Genomic DNA, 24,383 nt, shown 5'->3' with positions numbered 1-24,383 from the left:
AGGAGTCTAGACTTGCTAATCTACCCAACAGTGTGCCTGTGAAATTAATGGGATTCCACGGAAGTCACAATATATGTATTTCCATTTAACATACAATTGCACAGTTCCATTGACTAGTTAAATGTACAGGATGTTGCCAATTCCCTTAATTGTATTGTGGGTTTTTTCCATTATACGTTGTTTTTAAAATCCTAACTGCTGAATTCATAAGAACCTCCACTTTTAGGATTTTTTTCAAAAAGAATTACTGCCTACGTTTTTGTGGTTAAAAACAAAGCCAGTTTGCTTCCTTAAAGGAAGAGATACCAAAAACTGGGTGATGGTGAGCAAACTAAGGCTGCAATCTTATGCACAGCTTCTTATGAGTAAGTCCCACTGTTTTCAGAACATAAGAAGGGTCCTTTTGGATCAGACCAAACGCTTATGTCGCCCAGCATCCTCCTTCCTGCAATGGCCATCTATAAGCAAAAGTCCTCTGTACAAATGGAGGTGGCATGTAGCCACCATCTCTCCAGTAGTCTTTCATAGCCTCATTTTCAAAGTTGCCATCTGAGTTGGTGGCCATCAGCACCCCTTGTGACTGAGAAATGTACTAGAGCTAGAAATGGTGCTACCGTCTGATTTTGCTACGTTGCACAATCTCTTACTTTTGTGCTGGTTTTAATGGTATTATGAAGTAGATCTTTCAAATGCTTTCAAATCATATTTGATTTATGTTTTGGTGTGTGTATTATAACGCCACTTTGGGAAGAATGTGGCTTGAAAAGCAGGTTACAATTCTGTTAACTAAATAAATGTGCTTTGTGAAGGAGTACTTCCTTTTGTCTATCTTAAATCTCTCGCCATTTACAGCTTCATTAGATGAGCCTGGGTTCTGGTATTATGAGGAAGGAAAACAGTACGTAATTAATATCCATGCTCATTTGTGGTGGATAAGGAGCCATTGCAAAGAAAAGGAGATCCTGTTTCTCTTTACCCTCTACTGCAGGCATCCCCAAACTGCGGCCCTCCAGGTGTTTTGGCCTACAACTCCCATGATCCCTAGCTAACAGGACCAGTGGTCAGGGATGATGGGAATTGTAGTCCAAAACATCTGGAGGGCCGAAGTTTGGGGATGCCTGCTCTACTGCACTTAGCCATAGCAGAAGCAGATGGCATGGTCGAGAGGAGGTGCATATCTGGCCTCCTGGCAGGTAAGTCACTGTTGTGGACTAGGAGGGGGTAAAGCGCATTGCAGATGCACCAGCAAACCCAAAATCTGGTGCATCTCCTGGTGCCTTTGCGTTGCACCACACTTTCTGCCACCTTTCCTCTCCCAGTAAGCAGCTGTGATTTACCGTACCTGCTGGGAGGTCAGGTATGCACTACTGTCCACCATGCCATTCACCACTAATCCACAGCATGTTAGTGTTTTGAGGCCACACTTTTTGGCAACCCACCCCTCAGCTTGCTTGGGTGAAACCTCCCTGCTGCATTCCACCTGGGCTGAGGAAGATACAAAAACAGGTGTGTGATTAGCATACCAGGATCATGTGCTATCTGAGGTTCAAGGCATGATGCTCAGTGCTCCCAGCAAACCTCACCCCATGGGATGCAGACAGTGGCATGATCTGGAGTTAGTGCTCGTCTAGTGTGACATGCGCAAGCCTGTTCCCCCTCCAGCATGGCTGCAAGATCAGAAGCCTCGACTTCCGTTTTCAACAACTGTTGCTTTCTGTTAATAGGAAATGCAGCTAAACTTTTACCAGAGCAAGTCAGGATCATAAAATATTACAGGTGACCTGTTCAGGCCAGCTAACTAGTTTATCCCAGCTCAAATGAGTTCTGTCCAAATGCAACCAATGCCTGTCTAAGGAAATAAGCACAGAATCAGAGACTGAGATAGGAAATGGCCCCTGAAGGGGAAGGTAGACGTAGAGAACTGCCTCCTGGGGGAAAACAAAGCTTTCTCTGGGCTTCTCCTCTAGCCAATCTACCTACAAAGGAATGAGTCTGTATAAATGAGTGACGGGTGTACACTGGTGTTTTAAAAAATAAAGCAATTCCATGAAATTACATGGGTCTCCATTCTAAAGCTGTGTCCTGGAGAATTTTTTTTAAGTAGACCAAGTTTTCAAGTCTTTCACTCCCGCTTATCTGGTTTTTAGGATAGCATGTCACGTAGTGAGGCATAACCAGCTCAAAGGGTTTGCTGAGCAGGTCTTGAGTGCAGGTTGCTGATCTGGAGCCTGACAACAGTTTCTGTTATCTTGTGTTTCATCACCTATACAGGTCACTGAGTGTGTGTGATATCTGCACATCTTCAACACTGGGACCAAAACAACAACCAGCATCTGCTTCCTGAGCGTTCTTGGTGTTCTTGAATGTGACTGTGTTCGTTTGGGATTTATAGCAAGCAGAGTGTTGCCATGTTCATGTAGTCATAATAAGCGCAATTAATTACAACGTACTTGTGCAGCGTAATTAAAAGGTGGCAAGAAAGGTTGTTGCTTTTTAATGAACTGAATTTATATTTATTGCAATCCTACAATTAACCTTTTCTATATTAGCACAGAGCATTGCATTTTGGTACCACCCAAATGTGGGACACGGTGGCGCTGTGGTCTAAACCACAGAGCCTAGGGCTTGCCGATCAGAAGGTCAGCAGTTCGAATCCCCACGACGGGTGAGCTCCCGTTGCTCGGTCCCTGCTCCTGCCCACCTAGCAGTTCGAAAGCATGTCAAAGCGCAAGTAGATAAATAGGTACCGCTCTGGCGGGAAGGTAAACGGCATTTCCAAGCGCTGCTCTGGTTCGCCAGAAGCGGCTTAGTCATGCCGGCCACATGACCTGGAAGCTGTATGCGGACAAACGACAGCTCCCTCGGCCAGTAAAGTGAGATGAGCGCTGCAACCCCAGAGTCGTTCGTGACTGGACCTAACGGTCAGGGGTCCCTTTACCTTTACCTTTACCACCCAAATGTTAGGTGATTAACATTTTGTTGCATCAATGCGGGGGGCAGTCCTTGACACTCTGATAGAGGCAGTGGTGCGGCAGCTGCTCAAAACCTCTGCTTGAATCCAGCGATACTTGACAACTATCATCTGGTTGTAAATCTCCCCCTTTGGGGGCAAGGGGCTTGAGAGAATGGTGTTGTGGCAAGTCAGCTGCATATGTGCTTGGAGAACACTGGTTATCTAGACCCATTTCAGTCTGGTTTTACTATGGGGCCCAAACTGTTTTGGTTGTCCTGATGGACAACCTTCTCTGGGAGCTAGACAAGGAGAGTGGGACCCAGTTGTTTCTCCTGGACCTCAATGGTTTTTGATATCGTTGACCATGACATTTTACTGGACTGGCTCTTTAGGTTGGGAGGGGGAGGCCTGATGTGAAGTTGGTTCTGATCCTGGCTAGAGAGCTGGTTCTGGAGGATGGCATTGGGCAACTCATGTTCAACCCCATGGCAGTTGCTTTGTGTGCTCCCACAGGGCTGTATTCTGACCCCAATGTATGAAGCCCATGGGTGTGGTCATCAGCGAAATAGGTGTTGGATGCCATCAGTATGCAGGTGACACAGAAACATAGTAGCATTATAGTATGCTCCTAGCCATCATCTGGTGCTGATGGTAGTTGTAGCTCAGCAACATCTTGCAGGTCAAAGATTCCCTTCATAGGGTCTATAGCTTGCTTTTAAGATCATCTCCAGTCCCAGTTGGATGATTAAAGAATGTTTGTAGTCTATCTCATGCAATCCAACCTTGTCTACTCAGAAGTAAGTCATATTGCATTCAATGGAGGCTTTCTTCTGGTTGAATGAGATTACAATTGCAGCCCGTATGTGGGTGTTTTAAAATTGTATCCCACCTTTCTCCCAGATGAGGCCCTAAGCTACTGAAGGTAATGGGGCCCTTTATATGTCCTGCTGTCCTTTGTCAACAATAAATTGTCACTGTTTTTTGTGTTAAATGTATGCTATATGGTAATTTATGGACCTAGTAGGTATCTAAAGCAATTTGCACATAACCAATAGGAGCCTATTGTCATTTAGTCGTGTCCAACTCTTTGGACCATAGCACGCCAGGCACTCCTGTCTTCCACTGCCTCCCGCAGTTTGGTCAGACTCATGTTCATAGCTTCGAGAACACTGTCCAACCATCTTGTCCTCTGTCGTCCCCTTCTCCTTGTGCCCTCAATCTTTCCCAACATCAGGGTCTTTTCCAGGGAGTCTTCTCTTCTCATGAGGTGGCCAAAGTATTGGAGCCTCGGCTTCAGGATCTGTCCTTCTAGTGAGCACTCAGGGCTGATTTCCTTCAGAATGGGTGTTTGATCTTCTTGCAGTCCATGGGACTCTCAAGAGCAGGCATCCCCAAACTGAGGCTCTCCAGATGTTTTGGCCTACAACTCCCATGATCCCTAGCTAACCGGGGAAGATGGGAACTGTAGTCCAAAACATCTGGAGGGCCGAAGTTTGGGGATGCCTGCTCAAGAGTCTCCTCCAGCACCATAATTCAAAAGCATCAATTCTTCTGCAATCAGCCTTCTTTATGGTCCAGCTCTCACTTCCATACATCACTACTGGGTAAATCACAGCTTTAACTATACGGACCTTTGTTGGCAAGGTTTTGCCAATAGGAGCCTATACAACACAAAACACTGTTGCTGTATGTAGGTTTTATTTGTTTTTTATCTTTCGGAAATGTACATCCAGTTTTTTTTTCTTTACATTTTTTGGGGGGCCCAAGAGAGCCTGTTTAGCTTATACATAAATCCAGCACTGGACAAGAGAGAGTGTGTCTAATGAATTTGTGTTTGGTTCTGCCATTTTCCACCCCTGTCAGGAAGAGCATTGAATTCTGAATATTCATATTGTTATAATTTGGGCGATTGGTCTGGGTAACTTTGCAAAGCTTTGCAAGGAAGATGTCTCACAATGACTAGATAGTGAGCAAACAGACTGCTCTGGAAGGGGGGGGGCAGCTTTTCTTCTCTCTAAAGATGGGGCAATCCAGGTTTCTCTTTAAGGTGGAAATTAAGAAGGAAAGATTGGGAGCTCTGGAGCTTAAAAAAAGGGCTGGGCCACGGGGCTCTGAAAGTATTGGTAGCATAGCTGTTGAGTTCTCCCCTTTTAAAAGGGAAATTCCCTTATGCTGAATAGGCTTCCTCGTGAGAAAAGGGAAAACTTGACAGCTATGATTGATAGCCCTCCCTAGAAGACTTGATGTGTGTGTGGGGGGGAGAATGTTGGGGTGTTTAATCCTGTACCTTCACCTATGGTCAACCTGTATCTTTGCAGAATAAGTGCAAAATGTAACAAAATACCAATAAATCTCCAGTGATTGCCTTCTGAAGGGAATGCTGCCCCTCTGAAACCTCTCACCTGTTGGAGTGCACACTCATTATTGTGAGCCAATGGTAATTGTTTCTGGTTGCCCAAGAGCAGGCATCCCCAAACTTTGGCCCTCCAGATGTTTTGGACTACAATTCCCATCTTCCCTGACCACTGGTCCTGTTAGCTAGGGATCATGGGAGTTGTAGGCCAAAACATCTGGAAGGCCGCAGTTTGGGAATGCGTGCCCTAGAGTATCTTCTCAGCAAACAGCCAAAGCTTGCATTCTGAAGAACTCTTTTGAGTTAACAGGAAGTTGGTCGCCCAGATCTCCGACAATGCATTATCAGCAATGTTGGTCACCTCTTCAAATGCAGCTTTGGTCAGACAACAGACTCTCTTCTTCCCATATATTATCTACAATTCATCACTGGCTCCGTGAAATACCCAGAAGCAGAGGAAATAAGTCCGTGATGATGAGTTCTTTATTGAAGGAGCCAAGTTCCACAAGCAAGACATGAGTGAAACGGCATTCCCCCAACTTGGCGCTTGTCTTTCCTCAAAGACTCCTGCCCCAGTCAAATGTGAATATTGGAGCTCTGCAGAAATTTAGAATGTGAGTGGAAGTTTCTCCTGTAACTCTTAATACATTGTCAGAGACCCACATGACCTCAATGGTACATTAACAGTGTATTCTGTTTCTCAGCCCACCATGCACAGCTGACATCTACAAGTCCAAGCACAGTGGCGAAATAAGCGTGCTATTTAACACATACCCAAGCATGGCACTTTTGGTCACTGCAGATTAAAGGCTCAGCTGTTCTTGGACCTTGTGCTCTCTCAGCTGTCCTGGTCTCTTGGCTAATTGATCGTGCTGAGAATCCTTTTCACAGTCACAAAGAATTATTTGTTTCACTTCGGCCACAGTGGAGACATGCTAATGTCACAAAGAAACTTCTGTCCGTATTAGATGTCTGTCCCCCCCAATAACAATGGGGTGCATTTTTAAAAAGAATAGGAAGTTCAGTTTTCCAAGAAGAGTTGTGGGGAAGGGTGAGATAGATGGGGAACAGACAGACAGGAACAGAGAAACAGTATCTCTCCTCTTGAATCACTCCACCAAAGTATTTACCCTTCTACCTTTTTAAAAAATTATTCTTTCCTGGGTTTTAGTTTCTGGAATTAATTTATTAAGTCTTTCAGCAGCTAGATTTTGCTGCTAGTTAATTGCCGTTTCCAACTCATTCTGCCATTTTCTTAAGGTATGTTGACAAAAAGATAGTAAATGATAATGGCTTTGTATGTAATTCATGCTAAAACAGCGCTAAAGCCTTCTATTTTGGGGGGGGGGGAGACCAGCTATCTGCACAGGACCTCTTTTCAGATGTTCACAAAGTGCATGAGGTGATGGAGGATTTCTACTGCTACAACACAATTCCTCCTCACACATGTGGGAATAATTTGTGTCAGACATTATTAGTCAAGTTACAGGTAGGTAGCCGTGTTGGTCTGAGTCGAAGCAAAATAAAAAAATTCCTTCAGTAGCACCTTAAAGACCAACTAAGTTTATATTTTGGTATGAGCTTTCGTGTGCATGCACACTTCTTCAGATACACTAGAAACAGAAGTGTCAGACCCTATATATATACAGAGGGTGGTGGGGGTGGGTGGGAATGGGAGATGGGCTGATGGGAGTGGTAAACCTGTAGATGGGTGTTAATGGCTGCTGAAGTTAAACAACAGATCAACAGAGCCAGACTGATACCTAGGGAGAACCTGCTGCAAGACAGACCCAAAAAAGAAAATAACAGAACACCACTAGTCATCACATACAGCTCCCAAGTTAAAACAGTACAACGCATCATCAGAGATCTACAGCCTCTCCTGGACAATGACAGCTCCCTTTCTCAAGCTCTGGGAGGAAGACCTTTCATTGCCTACAGACAGCCACCCAATCTTAAACAACTCCTCACCCACAATAATACAACCACCAGACTTAACATGGACACTGGTACCAGAGCCTGCAATAAACCCAGATGCCAACTTTGTTGCCACATACACCCGGACAACATCATTACTGGCCCCAACAACATCCAACATACCATCTCAGGACTATTTAATTGCTCATCTTCTAACATTGTGTATGCCATCAAATGCCAACGGTGCCCTTCAGCTCTCTATATTGGACAAACAGGCCAAACCCTACGCCAAAGGATAAATGGACATAAATCTGACATCAGGAACCATAAGACTGAAAAACCAGTAGGAGAACACTTCACTCTCCCAGGACATTCTATACAAGATCTCAAAGCAGCTGTTTTATTACAGAGAAATTTCAGGAACAGACTGGAAAGGGAAGTTGCTGAATTGGAAATCATTACCAAGCTTAAAACCATGGAAGCACCTGGGATGAATAGAGATATCGGATTCTTATCTCATTATGCATGATCAAGCTTTCTTTAGCACCTCAGCCCAGGACTAATTGCAGCCATCAGCAGCCATTAACACCCATCTACAGGTTTACCACTCCCATCAGCCCATCTCCCATTCCCACCCACCCCCACCACCCTCTGTATATATATAGGGTCTGACACTTCTGTTTCTAGTGTATCTGAAGAAGTGTGCATGCACACGAAAGCTCATACCAAAATATAAACTTAGTTGGTCTTTAAGGTGCTACTGAAGGAATTTTTTTATTATTAGTCAAGTCACAGGCACCATCCAAAAGGTGCCTGTTACACTTGAGTAACTGCCGTCCTACAGAGCCAGGCACAGGGGCACTGCATTTCCCCAGTAATAAATACTGCAGTTTTACTGGGGAACAAGTTGTACCTAGTACAACTTATGTAGCCAAGGGGGGCAGGCATAAATCAATCAAAATCAATAATCTGAGGTTCTGCCCCCCCAAAAGCCTACCCCCCTAAACAAAAACCCTGGCTATACCCATGCGAACAACCTCTCTTGAGCAGAAGTACATTTCTGAGGGAAGACGCCAGGATCTTCTGAAATAATACTTCACTAAAAATGACAGCACCGAAAGGTTTTTAACAGTCTGAACATGCTCTATGACTGGTTTGAAACAGCTTCTGGAGGAAGACGAGCAAAGGCAATGATTTGCTGCCATCTAATGCCCACTGCGCCAATTGCAGAGGAGTAAAAAAAAAATCTAACAATGCAACATGCTTTAAATATTTTATTTTATGTACATGTGCACACAGCCCTCCTCTCCCCACTTTAAGTCCACACATGTTTGGCCAAGTGTGTGAATAGGGCTATATGAAAATTATGCAGGTGTGAAGGAAGTGGATAGATGAAACAAGCTTTCTTCATCTTTCAAAATAAGTTGGGGTCGCCAAAATAAATTGATCAACCGCAGGCTTAAGAGAGACAAAAGGAAGGATACTTCACAGTGCACACTTCAGTTACGTAATTCCCTGTCACAGCATGTGGTACATAGCTGCCAAGTTTTCCCTTTTCTCGCGAGGAAGCCTATTCAGCATAATGGAATTTCCCTTAAAAAAGGGGAGAACTTGGCAGCTATGATGTGGTAATGGCCACTAACTTAGACAGCTTTAAAAAGATTTGACAAATTTATGCTGGGTAAGTATGTTAGCAGTTCTTAGCCATGATGACTGGGTAGCAAGACTCCATGTTTAGGAATAATATGCTAGCGAATGGCAGTTATTGGGGACAACAGTCAGAGAGGCCTATTGACCATGGACTCAGGGATCATGGGAATCAGTATGCTGAAAGAGATGAAGCTTTGTATGGACCTGGCAGGATTCTTCTTACATTCAGTTGCACAGCTGGAAAACTCTCTCCTTGTACTAGGTGCTACCATAACTGCTATGATCATCTCTGTTCTGGACCACAGATTGCATGCAGGCAGACCTTAATTCACATGTTGCCTTCTGTGTAGTAGCCCTATTAACTTCACTTTACACAGAAACACTGCAGAAGAACGAGAATAAATATCTAACGCACATATGTTTAAAATCAAAAGCCTGCCTTCCAAGATGAGCATACATTATTCATGGTGCTTTATTTAGAACTGAGCTGGAAATAGCCTTCCCTTGTTTTATTTATCTAAATTTGCTCTCACACATGCCCATCATAAGAGCCCTAGACAGATACCAATTATGCAAACATGTAAAGCCCTATTAAATGATGTCCTCCAAAACACATTTACTTGTGAAGAAGCCTGACTGTAGCTTTTTTTTAGCATCACCCAGGAACAAGCAACCATAGCTATTTGTTGGGCTATTTAGAAGAAACCAAAGGCAAGGAGGAAATGTTTAGCTTAACCATTTTTGCTTGAAGTATTAAGAAGCAAATTCGAAAGGACTGATTGCCTGTTGTTGTTGTTGTTGTTGTTGTTGTTGTTGTTGTTGTTAGTAATTCCACATGGGTTGAAGAAATACTTTCAAGATATGAGTTCAAACATCCAGGCTAATCAGGCATAAAATGTTTATATAAATCACTTCCCCATGACAAAAGATTTATTTTATTGGGCCTTGTTTAGACTGGTGTTTCCTGGCTCTATTGTTCAAGTTAATTGACTACTGGTTTACTCAGATTAGACATCTTTTTGGTAAATGTGTCTCTAAACACTTCACAAGCCCCTCTTGTTTATTATGAATTCCCAAGAGCCCTACTATTTCCGATTCACTTTTCACGTGTCCTACAGTATTTTGATTCACATTGCAAACATTTCACAGGAGCAGATCTTTTAACACCGACCAATTGGATTGAGTCTTGTACTAAAACACCACTTCCCTAATCATTCTACCAGTTTTCTAAATATCCCTGCTCTGTATTGAAATATAGCTTGCTTTCCAGGTGATGAGCTTCCGTTGAGACTGGCTCCGTCATAGCAGCTCATTTTTGTGCCTCCCCCCCTCCATTATTTGCTTTGGCTAATACCCTGGAATTCTGATCATCTTAAATATCAAGAGCCAAGGGTGCCAATATATAGATCTTTTATTTTACATTTTTTAAAAATATATCCTCTACAGTACAAACAAGTTCACCATTTGCTATGACATTATATAGATAGCATGCATCTACGTGGTGGAATGTAGAGTTACATTTGCTGTGCTCCATTAAAATATATCAGAATAAAAAGGCGCTACAAGAGCAGTCAGAATTTTATATAGGGTTGCCAGACTCAATAGAGGACAGGACTTCTGTGCCTTTAATTGCCCTGCTCTCTTTTGAGTCTGGAAACTTTAAAGAGAAACCAGCAGACCCTTTGCTTGGAAATTAAACAATTAAACTCAAAAGAGAGCAGGGCAATTAAAGGCACAGAAGTCCTGTCCTCTATTGAGTCTGGCAACCCTAATTTTATACCCAGGTCCCAGTCTAGTGAGAGGGCAGCTCACACATGAAAATAGGCTGCAGGAGGGGACCACCTGTGCAAGGGACTGCTGTCAAGGGGGAACTGCCTGTAACCTATTGCATGTTTACAGTGGGAAACCTGATCTGAAGTACCTGGTGCTTCAGTTATGGAGTCCCCTTTCCACCCCACCCCAATCCAAAGAACCCTGGGAACCATAGTTTACCATTCACAGAGCCAATTCCCAGCACCCATAACAAACTACAGTACTCAGGATTATTCTGGGGCAGTCTTGTGCTTTAAAAGTGTGCTATATCTATGGCGTGGCTTTATTTATTTTGTTTTATTGCATATATATATATATATATATATATATATATATATATATATATATGCCCCTTACCTTTTCTCCAAAGAGTTCCAGAGTGGAGGACATAGCTCTCCTCCTCCCCGCTTTATCCTCACACAACAACCCTGTGAGGCAGGTTAGGCTGGGAGTGAGTGCCTGGTCCAAGATCACCTGGTCCAGTGAGCTACATGGCTGAGTGGGGATTTGAACCCTGGTCTCCCAGGTGCTAATCAGACCTACAGGTGTAAGCCATTATCCTACACTTAATGGGACTCCCTGTTTACTCCAGGGAAAGAGAGGTTCTGGGTGGGAACAGAGATGGGAGGAAAATGAGCAGGAAAGCAAAGAGAAAGATAGCTGGGAGAGAAGGGGGAGCGAAAGCAACCTGTGTGTACAATGTTGTGTAGCTGCAGCAAAACAACAGTAACTATGTACTATTCTCCCTTGTGCCCAGGCCAAGAATTACATGCTCGTCCCTTTCAATAATAATAATAATAATAATTTTTATTTATACCCTGCCCTCCCCGGCCAAAACCGGACTCAGAGCGGCTAACATCAAATATATAACATATTGCCATAAAATCAAGTGATCAATTAAAATACATCCTAAAATCAAATCAGAATCAAAGTGAAATCTAATCAGATGGCAACCCGCAAATTAGGGATGGGGACCTTAAATGCTCACCAGGCCTGTTTATACTGATCTTATATGAGCCTGTGAGAAAAGTTGGGGGGCCACTTTCATGCAAGTTCTTATAAGGTGAGAGGGGGATACCAACCAGTATCACCTTCTCTTTCTCTCACTTCCTCAGCCACCCTAACCTGCTGATTTGCCACCCTCCCTCCCAATCTGCCACCAAATTCAGGTTGCTGCCTCAGAAAGTTGGCTCTGTTTGCAAGGAAGGGAAAGGCCTTTCTTGAGCATGGCACCAATCTTTGGAAAAAGGGGTAAAAATATCTATTTAAAGGGAAAAATAAAGTGTAAAAATAAGTGTAAAATAACCCCTCAGTCACTAGTTCTTGTAAATTCATCACCATATCTACACTGGCAAGTTTTTTTAGTATGGAGGAGATTTTTATGTTGTTGCTTTTATTATTTTTTTAGCTTTGTCAGGAGCTTATAAACGACCTGGGACCCATTATCCCAGGCAAAGAGTTGCTTTTCTCTGGGGTAATAATGCACCATGGAGTGACTTGTCTGGCGTTTGGGGAAAGGAAGTGGCGGGATTTCATAAGGATTGATGGCATCTAAGGTGTCATAAATGCACTCGATGCGAGATGTACCTCCCCCTGGTGAACTGTACACTACGTACAGGGCGCCGCACATCATAAAAGCCGCTTCGGCATTCTGGCTTTTGCAGGATGTGTCCCAGGTATATTCCACGGCCATGGTTTCATGGTTGATTTTAGAAATGACCAGCTTTCTGCCAGTATCTGGCTCTGTGTGGATTGCCCACAATCCCAGTTCATCCACAGCTAGGTCTATCTTAGTGGAAGGAAGAAGATCGTAGGCGAAGGTCTCTCCGGCACCTGACAGCAGCAGGCGGCCAGTTACATTTCTTTTCTGAATGTCAAACTTAATTATCTCATTTAATGAGCCAAATTTGTGATAAAACAGAAAACCGTCATATATAACATGGCCTGTCCCTTGCCAGGGAAAAGGCAGGTTAACTCTCCGAGCTGACTGTTTCTCACCACTTTCAGTAAAAGCGCGGATATTTGCAAACTCCATTACAATTTTGTTCTTTACCCCAGTTAAGAAATAGATCTTTTGGGGATTCTTGATGGGGTCCTTCAGCCACGAACCCTGTGTGTCTCCAGACTTCTTTACTATCTTCAGGGATTTGAAGCCTGCAATCATGTGGTTACAACCTTTAAGGGGGGGGGAGGGAGGTAAATACAAAAGAAGCATCAACACATATGTCGTAAGTTCTCTGCTTTAGCATTTGAATATTCTCCCCATCCAGCATATTTCAAGAAAGTGTAAATTGTTTTCTGTACCATCACACGTCACAATTGGTCTACCTTCTGTCAAAGAAAATAACGAAATGGAACAGTGAATAGATTATCTAAATTGATCTAGCTCTCTCCCATCTGATACACCCCAAGCCAGAATTGCCTTAGCATCTGCAGATATGATGTATTCTATGGTATATTGTGCTGTTTTTGTCTCCTGAATTTCTTCACAGCCATTTGCTTGCTTGTTTATTTGATTTCTGAATTGCCCTCCCTCCCAAAGGATCCCAGGGTGATAAAGCAGAGCAACAAAATACATCCAATAAATAAAACTCATACAAACAGCCATAAATTTATGTCAAATATCATAGCCATTAAAATGCAATAACCATTTCCAGCTGTTGGCCATCAAAACAAGTAGCCTCGATTTATAGAAGCCTGGGTACTCATGTATGTCTTTAACTGACATCATACCGGTAGGAGCCAACTCCACGGGGTCTTGTGCGCTTCAGCCTCCACAATAAAATATTTGAGGGGGTCGACCTCCTGCAAAGTTGATGGGCATTGCCATTCAAATTGTGTGTGTGTGTGTGTGTGCCCCGTGTCATGTGATTACGTGGGGTGGGGCTTACCTGGGCCCCCACAATGTTTCATTCAAGTTGGAACCGCTGGATGACATCTAAATATAAGCAGGCAAGGAGACCAAACATGTCTCCAGGGGAGAATGTTCTAAAGTTGGGGTGCCACTACTGTAGTAAGAAGGCCCTGTAATCTCCACAGGGTGAATCCTAGCAGGAACCATGAGCAAAACTCCTTGCCCTTGCTGAATCTTAGGGACAGGAGTGGCTGGTATTGGACCCATCAGAGATCAGCAACTGGATGCCCCCAAACCAAAGCCAATTTCACCGAGTACCACCTGGACTTCCTAGTTGTCAAATCAATTAAGCAGCAAACAAAGTTTGTGGAAGAGAATGTAACAGTCACTCCAGGGACTAGGGTGGAACTCTTCCCTCTTCCCCATTCTTCAGCATGGTTTTCCCATTCAACTACTTGCTGACCAGGCTATTACGTTTGTGTTCTTAACATCTGCATCTCTTTTCCTTGAAATTATACCTGTCCTCTGAAATCAGGCAGCTGCTTCCCCCGTGTTTAGAGTAATTGAAAAAGAACCATTTTAAGTCCAAAAGACAGATATGGTTTGCCATGGATCGTCCACCTGCACCAGACTTTGCTCTAGTTTTAGATGAAAGAGAAATTAACTTTTGGGTTATTCTGAAGTAACTTTCGGTCTCTCCTCACGCTGGCGTTCCACCTGTTTTTGTTAATAGAATCCCCATGAGCCACAATACTCTTTTGGTACATTGGTTTGTTTGCATTTAGGCTAGCAGAGAGGAAAGCCACATGAGGCAGGCAGGCCATTATCTACTTAGACTGGGAGTTATTCTCCTGGCAGGAGTTCTGCTACCTGATTTCCTTTTTAAAAGAAATGAAAACAAAACTGGAGACACTATAAGCTGAGTCTGGGATCTTGTACATGCAAAAAACAGCAACACTCATACATTTACCACAGTATAATTACCAAAACACCGCATGAGACATCTTCAGGCATTGCAGGTAAAGGAAAGTAAACATGGGGTTGGGCAGGGGCAAAGGCACTAACTTCACCCCCCCTCCATTGCTGTTCTGATCACCTTCCAAATTAAAGGAGGACAGAAGTCTGAAACAGGGAGCCTCCTATTCGGAAGGAGGCTCCCCACATGATGAAAAACCTTGGTTTTGAAATGCTGGGGGTTAGTATGTCCCCTGCATATTTTCTCTGCCCAAACAGCGGCCTCTGATGAGGGCTAAGAAAAACTGATTTGAACCAGCCCTCAGTTCTGTCCTGATATTAGAACATTGCTGAAGAAGTTCCATATACTTCATCATGAGGGCAACCCTCCCCAACTACAGTGGTAACTTGGTTCTCAAACGCCTTGGTTCTCAAACGCCAAAAAACCCGGAAGTGTTCCAGTTTTCTAATATTTTTCGGAAGCCGAACGTCCAATGCAGCTGTCTGCTATTGTTTCTAGGGCGCCTGACCAATCAGAAGCTGTGCCTTGGTTTTCAAACATTTCGGAAGTCCAACGGAACGGAATAAGTTTGGCGCTTTGTTTTGGCTATTTATTTTGCATTTTTGTTTTTGAGACTTATTCAGTTAATTTGTTTTTGTGACTGTGGAACCCAGTTCGGCTACTGATTGTGTGAATGCGGAAATGGATAAAAGCCACCAACCCCCAATCCAAACAATGACTATCATCAGTTCAGGTAAGAAAATAATAATAATTGTAATTTTTATCATCTACAATGCTGTCTTATTTTATGGATCAATGGTCTTGTTAGATAGTAAAATTCATGTTAAATTGCTGTTTTAGGGGTTGTTTTTAAAAGTCTGGAACGGGTTAATCCATTTTGCATTACTTTCTGTGGGAAGTGTGCCTTGGTTTTGGGACGCTTTGGTTTTGGAACGGACTTCCGGAACAGAGTAAGTTTGAGAACCAAGGTACCACTGTAAATCTGCAGCAGGGGGCTGCTTCTTGCTGGGGCACAATCCAGGACCCAAGCATTATTCTTCTGCCTGCCCAAGGCAATACAGAGTGAAAAGACACACTGTTTGGACTCTAAAGAATGTATTTTAATAAGACACAGTATTTGCAGCCAAACAGAGTAAACAAGCCCTTTAGGTAGGAAGCTGCAGCATAAAACATTACAGAACAGGCTTATGAAACTATCCCTGTAGTACTATCACTTTCCTCTTCGGGAGCCTACTTCAAATTAATTGAAACAAGTTGATATATTTCCATTCCCTTTGGGGGAGTTTGTAGTCTTGGATGCCCATAGCTATTGGATATGTATACAGTTGGGGGATAACTAACGGCCCTGAAACCCTTTCAGTAGTGGTGAGCCCTGAATCATCTCAGACTAAAATGAGACTTTTGTGCTTCGTTTGAAAGAAGGACAAACAGTACTTCTAGCCACTGAACTGAAGATCAGTGATGTCCAAGTGGCCCAGGACATTTCTCCCACAACTACAGTTTGGTCAGTCTTGCACTGGAAGCATTCACAATAGCTAGTGCTCCATATCACAGCCAGTCTCCATTAAAACCAATGGCAAGGAAATGATTCCTTTGTGCTTGCAAAGTACCTCCCACATCTGTCCCGCATGATTAAGAGTTGGGGACAGGTGTGGTTCCCACTAAAATCAAATGGAAATCTAGTAATTACTGATTTGTCCCATTGATTTAAAGGGGAGCTATCTTTAGTCTGAATCCAATCCAATAACTGAAAAAAGGAAAGGTAAGAAACCAAGAGTTTCCTGATTTGAAAATATAAATTTATAGACCGTGTCAAAATGGTGACAATTAGGCATAGGCTGAACAAAGAATAGTTATTGCAGCAAAAATTAAATTAGATCAAGACAGATTGCCCACATTTTAGCAACGTCTGCTACGAGAAAATCGCAACAGATTTTTTGGCGGATCAGCCAAAGGTGGAAGACCTCCATTATGACCTTGGGTTAGATATATGGATAATATAGAAAATAGTTTTTGAATGTTTCGTGCATTAACTGTCTAGAAAGGGATATTCATGGAGCAGCAAAGGGCTTGCATAGTTTGTAATGCTTATTTGAATATCCGAAAGCACACTGTGGAAGAACAAGTCATTTTTCTTCCCTAGCTTAGTGATAAGTAATTTCCCAAGGGCAAACTTCTTATAATGCCACTGTTTTTGTATGTTTTCCTGTACTACAAAAGTAATGTAACAAGTATATGAACAGGAGATACAAGAATATTCTTGTGTGTGTTTGTGTGCAATCATGCAATGAAGAGAGAAAGAAAAGAGCAATAATATTGTCCTCCTAGGACTAAGTACCCATTGCTTTTGAAACTCAAATTACAAATTATTTTTAATTTGTGTGCATGCCATGCTTGAATCTAATAACCAGTGCAATGACTGATCACCCCAAATTGAAAATTGTGAAGAAGTCCAAGATGTATAGATAGTATTTCAGAACTCAGAAACATTCCTCTGGGGTGATTTGAGAAGGAATAAAGACTTTCACTAAATCTTGATGTGCTCCTCTTAACTTCTGTATTTATTTAATTTTGGTTTGCAGCTAACGGTGCAAACCTATAAACAAATACATGGAAATAAGTCCTATGGAACCCATTGGGACAACCCTTCTGGGTAGCCTGGTATAGGATGGTGCTGTATGTTACTCACGTTGTTGCGTAATCTTGACACTGAACAGCAGGAAATAATGATACACGTGGGGAAAACAGATCATTTTGCAGATGGAAGCCATCTCCATCTCTTTACAATCCTTCCCTGTTTATATATGCGGGTTGTATTCACCCTCCACAGTAGATCTGGGGGTGAAGGGGAGAGGAAAGGGGGAGAGGAAAGGGGGAAAGTCCACCTGCACAGTTATTTAGATGCATACTGTCCTCTGCCAATTATCTTAGCAGAACAGGGGAACCTGTTGTCCTCCAGATGTTCTTCGACTCTTACTTCCATCAGTCCCAGGCAGCACGGCCAATGGTCAATGATGATGGGAACTGGAGTCCAGCAACATCTGGAGGTCCACAAGTTCCCCATCTCTGCTTTGCAACATAAAACCATGAAACACAAATTCTTACTCTTGTATTTCATGGTTTAATGCTGTAAACAGGGATGGGAATTGGTATGTTACCATAATTTTTTCATCAGGCTGATCCGCTATCAATTCAACAGGATACTGTATGTATACACTGAAAGATTCACACCATGAGAACTGAGCTGAAATACTGATGCATTGACTAAAGCGGGCGTGTGGTACCTACAGCCCTCCCAGAGGTTGTTGGGCTACAAATCCCATCCTCCTTGACCATTGCCCAACCTGCCCAGGGTTTATGGGAATTGGAGTCCAACAACATCTGGAGAGCTACAGTTTCACTATCCCTGACCTAAAAGGATAATTTTAAAACGTTGTAGCTAAACTATTCTTACTTGCATTGAGCATGAGCTTGACTTTCTGTTTCGACTCCTCTTGTTCCATTAATTGTTGCTCCACGAGGTCCTCGTCGACTTCCACGCAGGTGTCGGGGGATTCCTTTGCCGATTCAAAATAGTCAATTTCCCTTTGCGCTCTTTCCACTCTCGTTAGCAAATGGTCAACATCATTTTTAAGATCCGTCTTCAAAACGTTGAGTCCTTCCAGGCGTGACATCATCCTCTTGGAAAACTCTCGGAATTCCTGTACGTAATCTGCAATATCTTGATTGCATTTGTTTAACCTGTTCTTTAGTTAGAACACAGACAGGTGCATTTATATACAGAGAACTAGTTTAATGGTTTTCCCAAATAGGCACTACATTTAAAATATTACTTTTCTCCATTTCAGACGAATTAACTATGTCTCCTGTTTCAGCGACATGTTACTGAATGTCTGTTGCAAGAAATTATTGGGACCACACTCTGAGAATGAATCCTTATGCATGGTGCCAAGTTCCTTATTCATTTATTCTATCTGAAAAGCTTTCTTTGTAATGTTGCAATCTGTTTTCAAATTTCTTTTTTTAAAAAAAATGCAAATTCTAAACCTTACAAAAGCAAAGCAAAGACAACAACAACCACCAGAACAAAGAACAAAAGCATTTTTTTTCCAAAAATAAGCCAAATTCTGAGTAATACAGATTTACTTAGCAGAGTCTGTAACCTGAAGCGTCTGTAACCTGAAGCGTCTGTAACCCGAGGTACCACTGTATAAGCAACATGTATGCCCAATGAAAAAAACACAACCCACCTAATTCTTGGGTGGAATCGTAATTCTTTCCCCCCCCTCATAAAATAATATTCTAAAAAGTTCGGCCTCTATTTTATTCAGAAAACAGCAGTATCACTGCTGTTAACTAAGGCAGACTTTTGGGTATATAAATGCACTTTCCCTGTTCTTTATGGATTTTCCCTAGTCAAATATACTTCAGCACAAATATATTCTTCCTGCCTCCAGGGTTCCATCAATCCCAAACATTGGATTTGCCTCAAACACATAACTTTTTCACATACTAATAGAGCAAATGCGTGATTGCTACCAAGTATAAACTTGACAGGCAGTAAAAACCAAGTCCTGGCTCCAGGATTAGTATACCTGTATGGTGTACTATATTATGATATATATATATATATATATATATATATATATATATATATATATATATTTGCAAACATGTGTTTGTCATATGTACACTTAAAAATGGGGGCGGGGGGAATTTACAAAAAGTTGGAGAACAGCTGAATGCAAAATTTCTCCACAATCTACAGGAGGCTTCAAAAATAGTAGCTGTGCTGGCGGAAGACACCAGTGAGGCCCCTGCTGCTCCAGATGTTGCACAGCTGGAGGGGATGGAGCCAAAGAAAAGAGTCCACTGAGTACAGTTACTCAGAGCTCCAGCTTTGCAGCCCCTCCAAAGGCAGCTTCCCCTTCTTTCCTTGACTGGAGCTATTGTGTGAGAGAATGGAAGGCAAAGACCCTTTTTTCCTACCTGCCTGTCATGAAAAATAGAAGTATGAAGATGGCTTGCATATTTGACTCAAATGTGTAACATCACAAATGATTGGAGTAACTGCAAATTTACGGAAGAAGCAAAATCAGAAACACACTCTGCCGCCCACCACTCCTACCTATAAATCAGGGACGGGGAACCTCAGATGGGGGGGGGGTCAAATTCTAGGTGTCCTCCCCATCTAGAACTACTCTTGGGAAAACATATTTCTCATGCCTGGGACACTAAACAGCAGTATATGAGGAACTGTGGGTGGGAAAGACCTCCTTTCTTTTTGCTGGTGCTGGAGTAATATCCGCAGCCTAGTACATAGCTGCCAAGTTATCCCTTTTTAAAGGGATTTTCCCTTATGCTGAATAGGCTTCCTAGCGAGAAAAGGGAAAACTTGGCAGCTATGGCCTAGTAAGTGGTTAGTAGTGAAATGGGGTGGGAGGGTGCAGGTTTGAGGACTGGCTGAGTGATGGGCAGAGCTGGGGGCAGGGAGCAGTGGAATTCATCAGATTGGACTGAAATCTGAGCCAGGGAAGAATTAAGGGGTTGTAATTCTCACTTCCTATTTGAGGTGAGTATTATAAACCCCTGGCTCTGAGTCAGGACAAAGCAGTCTCATTGACATCTCTATAGCTATCACCCTCCAGCCTAGTTCCAATCTTGGCGTGACTGTCTGAGGAGATAACAGGCAGCAAGCCATGACAATTGATCACACAATGATTGATTATAGCAGTTATTCAGCCGTATCAAGTGACAGCTGTAGTAATCCTGCATAATCGTGGCTTCACCCTGCTTGCTTCTTCACTGCCTCTTACTTGTCGGTCCTCTAACTTATCTCCATTAATCACTGCCATTTCCTGACTTCACTCCCTTTGCTATGCCCATTGCCCACCTACCTCAGATTGTAAGCCCTTTGAGAAGAGGTGGCGCAGAACTGCCACCTTTGTTGTTGTTGAAGCATTCCTGTGCTGCTATTGACCTGGCCTGAAGATGAAACAATGCTTCATGTCGAGGATTTGTGGAAGTTAATGGACTCCTGCTAAGTAAAATATGGGTCCTTCTTCCTGTGCACAACACCAAGCCTTCACCTTTTCTCAAGAAATGTCAACATCACCCCAAATTTTCAAACATTCTCACTCATAATGGGAAAGAGAACAGCAGGCATTGATTTGTAAAAGCTCTCACAGAAACCCACATGAATTGCAGGGCAATGTTAGGGAAGTTTACTCAGAAGTACTGCAAGTTACAGAGTTTTTTTTGGGTGGCTTACTCCCAGGCAAGTATACATAGAATTGCAATCCTAGGCACACCTACATGGGAGTAAGCCCCAGTGGATGATATTATTATTATTATTATTATTATTATTATTATTATTATTATTACCCACATATAGAATTGCATTGCTAATCAGTACAATACATAGTTAACAGCAAATTCCTGTTCTACTAACCCACATGCAGTGTTGAAACAATTATAACTTCTTAAAGCTTGTTACCAGAGCTTTCTTTCAGCAAGAACTCGCTGAAACTCAGTTCCAGCACCTCTTAGGTGGCCGCCATTGCCTTTCTAAGAGAACAAGGGAGGTGTTCGTGGTGAATTCTGGCACCTCTTTTTCTAGAAAAATAGCCCTGCTTGTTACATTGACTGAATGCATATGATTCCCAATGCTACAGGAGGGGTTCCCAACCTTTGTCAACAAGGAGGTGTAGGAGGGTACCGTGGTGCCATGGTGATCATGTTGGGGACCCCACTGCTATAGTAAGAAAGTGTGTTTTCAAGATCCAGGAGTTTTCATTTGCCCTCTTAGCATTGTGAAAATGGCTGCAATGAATCTCATTAGCTTAACCCGGGTGTCCCCAAACTACGGTCCGCGGGCCAGATGCGGCCCAATTGGCCTCCCAAATGGCCCGCGACGACCCCCGCCGCCCGCTGCTGCCGCCTGCTCTTACGGCGCGCTGCGCGGCGGCGCACTTCCAGATCGGAAAAAGCGCCGAAAATCATTTGTGCGCATGCGTATAGGCCTCTCCTGACCCAGAAGAGGTCATTTCCGGTGCACTTCCGGGTCGGGGGAGGCCCATACACATGCGCACAAACGATTTTCGGCGATTTTTCCAACCTGGAAGTGTGCCACCGCGCCAGTAAGTATGTTTGCGCGCACTCCCCCACCCTCTGGCCCGCACTCCCCTGCCCTCCGGCCCGCCGCACAATCGGCGCGGCAGGCACCGGCCCAAAGCCGGGTAAGTCTGGGGACCCCTGGCTTAACCAGAACACCTATGTAGTAAAGGTCAGAAACTGGAAGTCCTGTTTGAGGAGTAGATGAGGTACTTGTGGCATTCAAATTTCACACAGAATGTCAAATGGATTTTCTCCCAAAGAGTGAAAATATCCCAGATCCCATCCTGCCCAATCCAGCCCTTGTTCAGCACAATGTAAACCTTTGCTTGCTTTCCACTGAAAAATCAACTACCGGTAACTTAAGTGTTTTAACTCTAGCTGGATTGCACCCATTCCAAGCATGCATGTTTACTTGCTAATAAAATCAATAGGAACAACTTTCATAAACAACCTTGCATTTGGGCTGTTCCTTATACCTTTACTGTCATAATTAAAGCTACAGTTATAAAAATGAGCTCATTTCAAAAGGAAAGCAATTTATTTCCCTAGCACACATCCACTTCACACAGAAAAATCAAATCATTTTTCAGATATCACTGATATACCCACATACCTCTATTGAGAGAATTCGGCGGTCGATGTAATGCACCAATCCAGCATCTTGCATTACATATTGTGCTTCTCCCGCGATACTTGTAAAGAATGAAACTAATAAGAATCTGAGCTGTATGGCTGCCATTGTTGCATTAAACCTTCAAACACCCTAAAAACTGACACTAGAGGCTTCCGTTTAATATCTGCCCAGCACTGTGCTGTGTGCAGGCAAAAACAAAACTTAACTACTGTGTGATTTAAAATGGCTGTTTAGGCTCCCACAGTCTCTCATTAACACAATAAAGTTTTGCAAAGCTCTAGGCTGCATAAGTTTGTTTCTAGGAGTGCTTTTCAGCTCGTGATCTTTTGATTGGGTCCAGATGTTCAAAACTGAGCTGTACAGCGCATGTAGGCTAGCAGTATCGAGCCAAAGCTATTATTCTTCAGCTGCTTCCAGACTGTCACTGTTTTGATAGGTATGATTCAAGTGGATTTCATGCTCTTGTGCAACAAGGCCACTTCCCCTCTCACCCCCCACAAAATACCATGCAATTTTTGAGGTAAGAAAAGTGTCAGACAAATACTGTTACCTAGGATTGCCATATTTCAAAGAGTGAAAATGTGGACACAATGGGTGGGTTTTTTTGGCAAAGTTTTTGAGCTACATCCAGACACTCTTTCCGACTGCCGTATTCCAGCTATGTCCGTATGTCTGGGAAATTCTGGACATATGCTTGCCCTAATTTTGCCACCCCAATCTCTGCCTGGAGGTAGTGAGAGATTCTAGGTTCTTGGCACTTAACCAGGAAAAATGAGGCACAATTGAGGCTAGTGTCTTTACCAAACATGCCTTATTTACTCATATTTACAACCTAATGCCTTCAACAGAAGGGGCGCAGAGCATTATCCCCCAAGCGTGTCTCTTGTCACACCCAGCACTAGAAAAAGAGGTGCTGGAACTCACTATGAACACCTCCCTCTTTCTCTTAGAATGACAATAGCACCCACCTGAGAGGTGCCAGAACCGAGTTCCTTTGAGTTCCCCCTGAAAAAGCCCTGGTCACACCCCTCATAGCTTCATAGGTTGTCCAGAAACCAGCCATGCTCCCCAGTCTCCTGGAGCAGCTTTCCCCAGCCAGGGCTCATGAAGTTCTGTCCTCTTCCTCCACCTTCTTCCCAGCAGGACTTACAGAATACAACTCTGCCCCTTCCGCTTCCAGCACCCCCCCCCCACATCACCCTGACAACCTGTTCCTCAAGTCCATTGTAAAAGGAAATTTTCCTGTTGCTTACACCAGACCACTCCTACCCTAAAAGCTACTGGGCAGAGAGTCTGATGTTCTGCTGGTGGCTTACCATTATCAAACAAACCAGGCCATTACCAGCCTTCTGTTTCTTCAATGACCACCTCCAGTGAGCCTTTCTGAGGCTAGCCTCATGAGGAAGCTAGGTAAAGGTAAAGGACCCCTGACAGTTAAGTCCAGTTGCGAACGACTCTGGGGTTGCGGCGCTCATCTCGCTTTACTGGCCGAGGGAGCCGATGTTCGTCCACAGACGGTTTTTCCGGGTCATGTGGCCAGCATGACTAATCCGCTTCTGGCAAAACCAGAGCAGCGCACGGAAACGCCGTTTACCTTCCCACCAGAGTGGTACCTATTTATCTACTTGCACTTTGACGTGCTTTTGAACTGCTAGGTGGGCAGGAGCTGGGACCGAGCAACAGGAGCTCATCCTGTCATGGGGATTCGAACTGCCGACCTTCCGATCGGCAGGCCCTAGGCTCAGTGGTTTAGACCACAGCGCCACCCGCGTCCCCCTTGAGGAAGCTAACTGGTATTATTTCCAGCCCTTGCTTAATTCATGAACGTAGCCGTTTGCTCAAATTTTAACCCTTCACTGAACATAGAGGTTATAGGGGGTCTGCTCCATCAAACTCATAACATCACACTGGAAAGTGTGAGATGATAGCAGCAAAGAGATTATACCCACACCCACACAAGTGATTTCTTTGTGGTCGCTGAAGCATAAGTATTCGCATGTGAGTATTATTGATTAAATGCATTTAAAAATGTGTTACAGTGTTCAGAATTTAGCCTTTGAGCCCACATTCTGATGCTAGCAAGCTATGACAGTGTATTTTAATGTAAATATTTGTACA

The 24,383-nt window shown here is 43.4% G+C and overlaps 1 protein-coding gene across 1 annotated transcript; it reads right to left on the bottom strand.

Annotated features, from left to right (window-relative positions):
- Window positions 1-11,032: 11,032 nt before the first annotated feature.
- OLFML1 (olfactomedin like 1) lies at window positions 11,033-22,574 on the bottom strand. Its single transcript, XM_035118409.2, has 3 exons — window positions 22,245-22,574; window positions 17,970-18,261; window positions 11,033-12,860 (listed from the first exon to the last, which is right to left on the bottom strand). The coding sequence occupies exons 1-3, from the start codon at window positions 22,368-22,370 to the stop codon at window positions 12,082-12,084; spliced, it is 1,197 nt and encodes a 398-aa protein (XP_034974300.1). The 5' UTR covers window positions 22,371-22,574; the 3' UTR covers window positions 11,033-12,081.
- Window positions 22,575-24,383: the final 1,809 nt, after the last annotated feature.

The sequence above is a fragment of the Zootoca vivipara genome, chromosome 1, assembly GCF_963506605.1.
Source record: "Zootoca vivipara chromosome 1, rZooViv1.1, whole genome shotgun sequence".
In the NCBI taxonomy this organism is placed as follows: domain Eukaryota; kingdom Metazoa; phylum Chordata; class Lepidosauria; order Squamata; family Lacertidae; genus Zootoca; species Zootoca vivipara.
The sequence above is the reverse complement of the archived record's forward strand: the minus strand, read 5'-3'. Positions and strand labels throughout refer to the sequence as shown.

What these genes read in the sequence shown, in the direction of transcription:
- OLFML1 (XM_035118409.2), bottom strand. Translation starts at nt 22,370, where the DNA reads ATGGCAGCCATACAGCTCAGATTCTTATTAGTTTCATTCTTTACAAGT. An exon ending in GCCGAATTCTCTCAATAGAG is followed by an intron (nt 18,262 to 22,244) that starts GTATGTGGGTAT and finishes TTCTAACTAAAG; the next exon opens with AACAGGTTAAACAAATGCAA. An exon ending in CAAGCTCATGCTCAATGCAA is followed by an intron (nt 12,861 to 17,969) that starts GTAAGAATAGTT and finishes CCCCCCTTAAAG; the next exon opens with GTTGTAACCACATGATTGCA.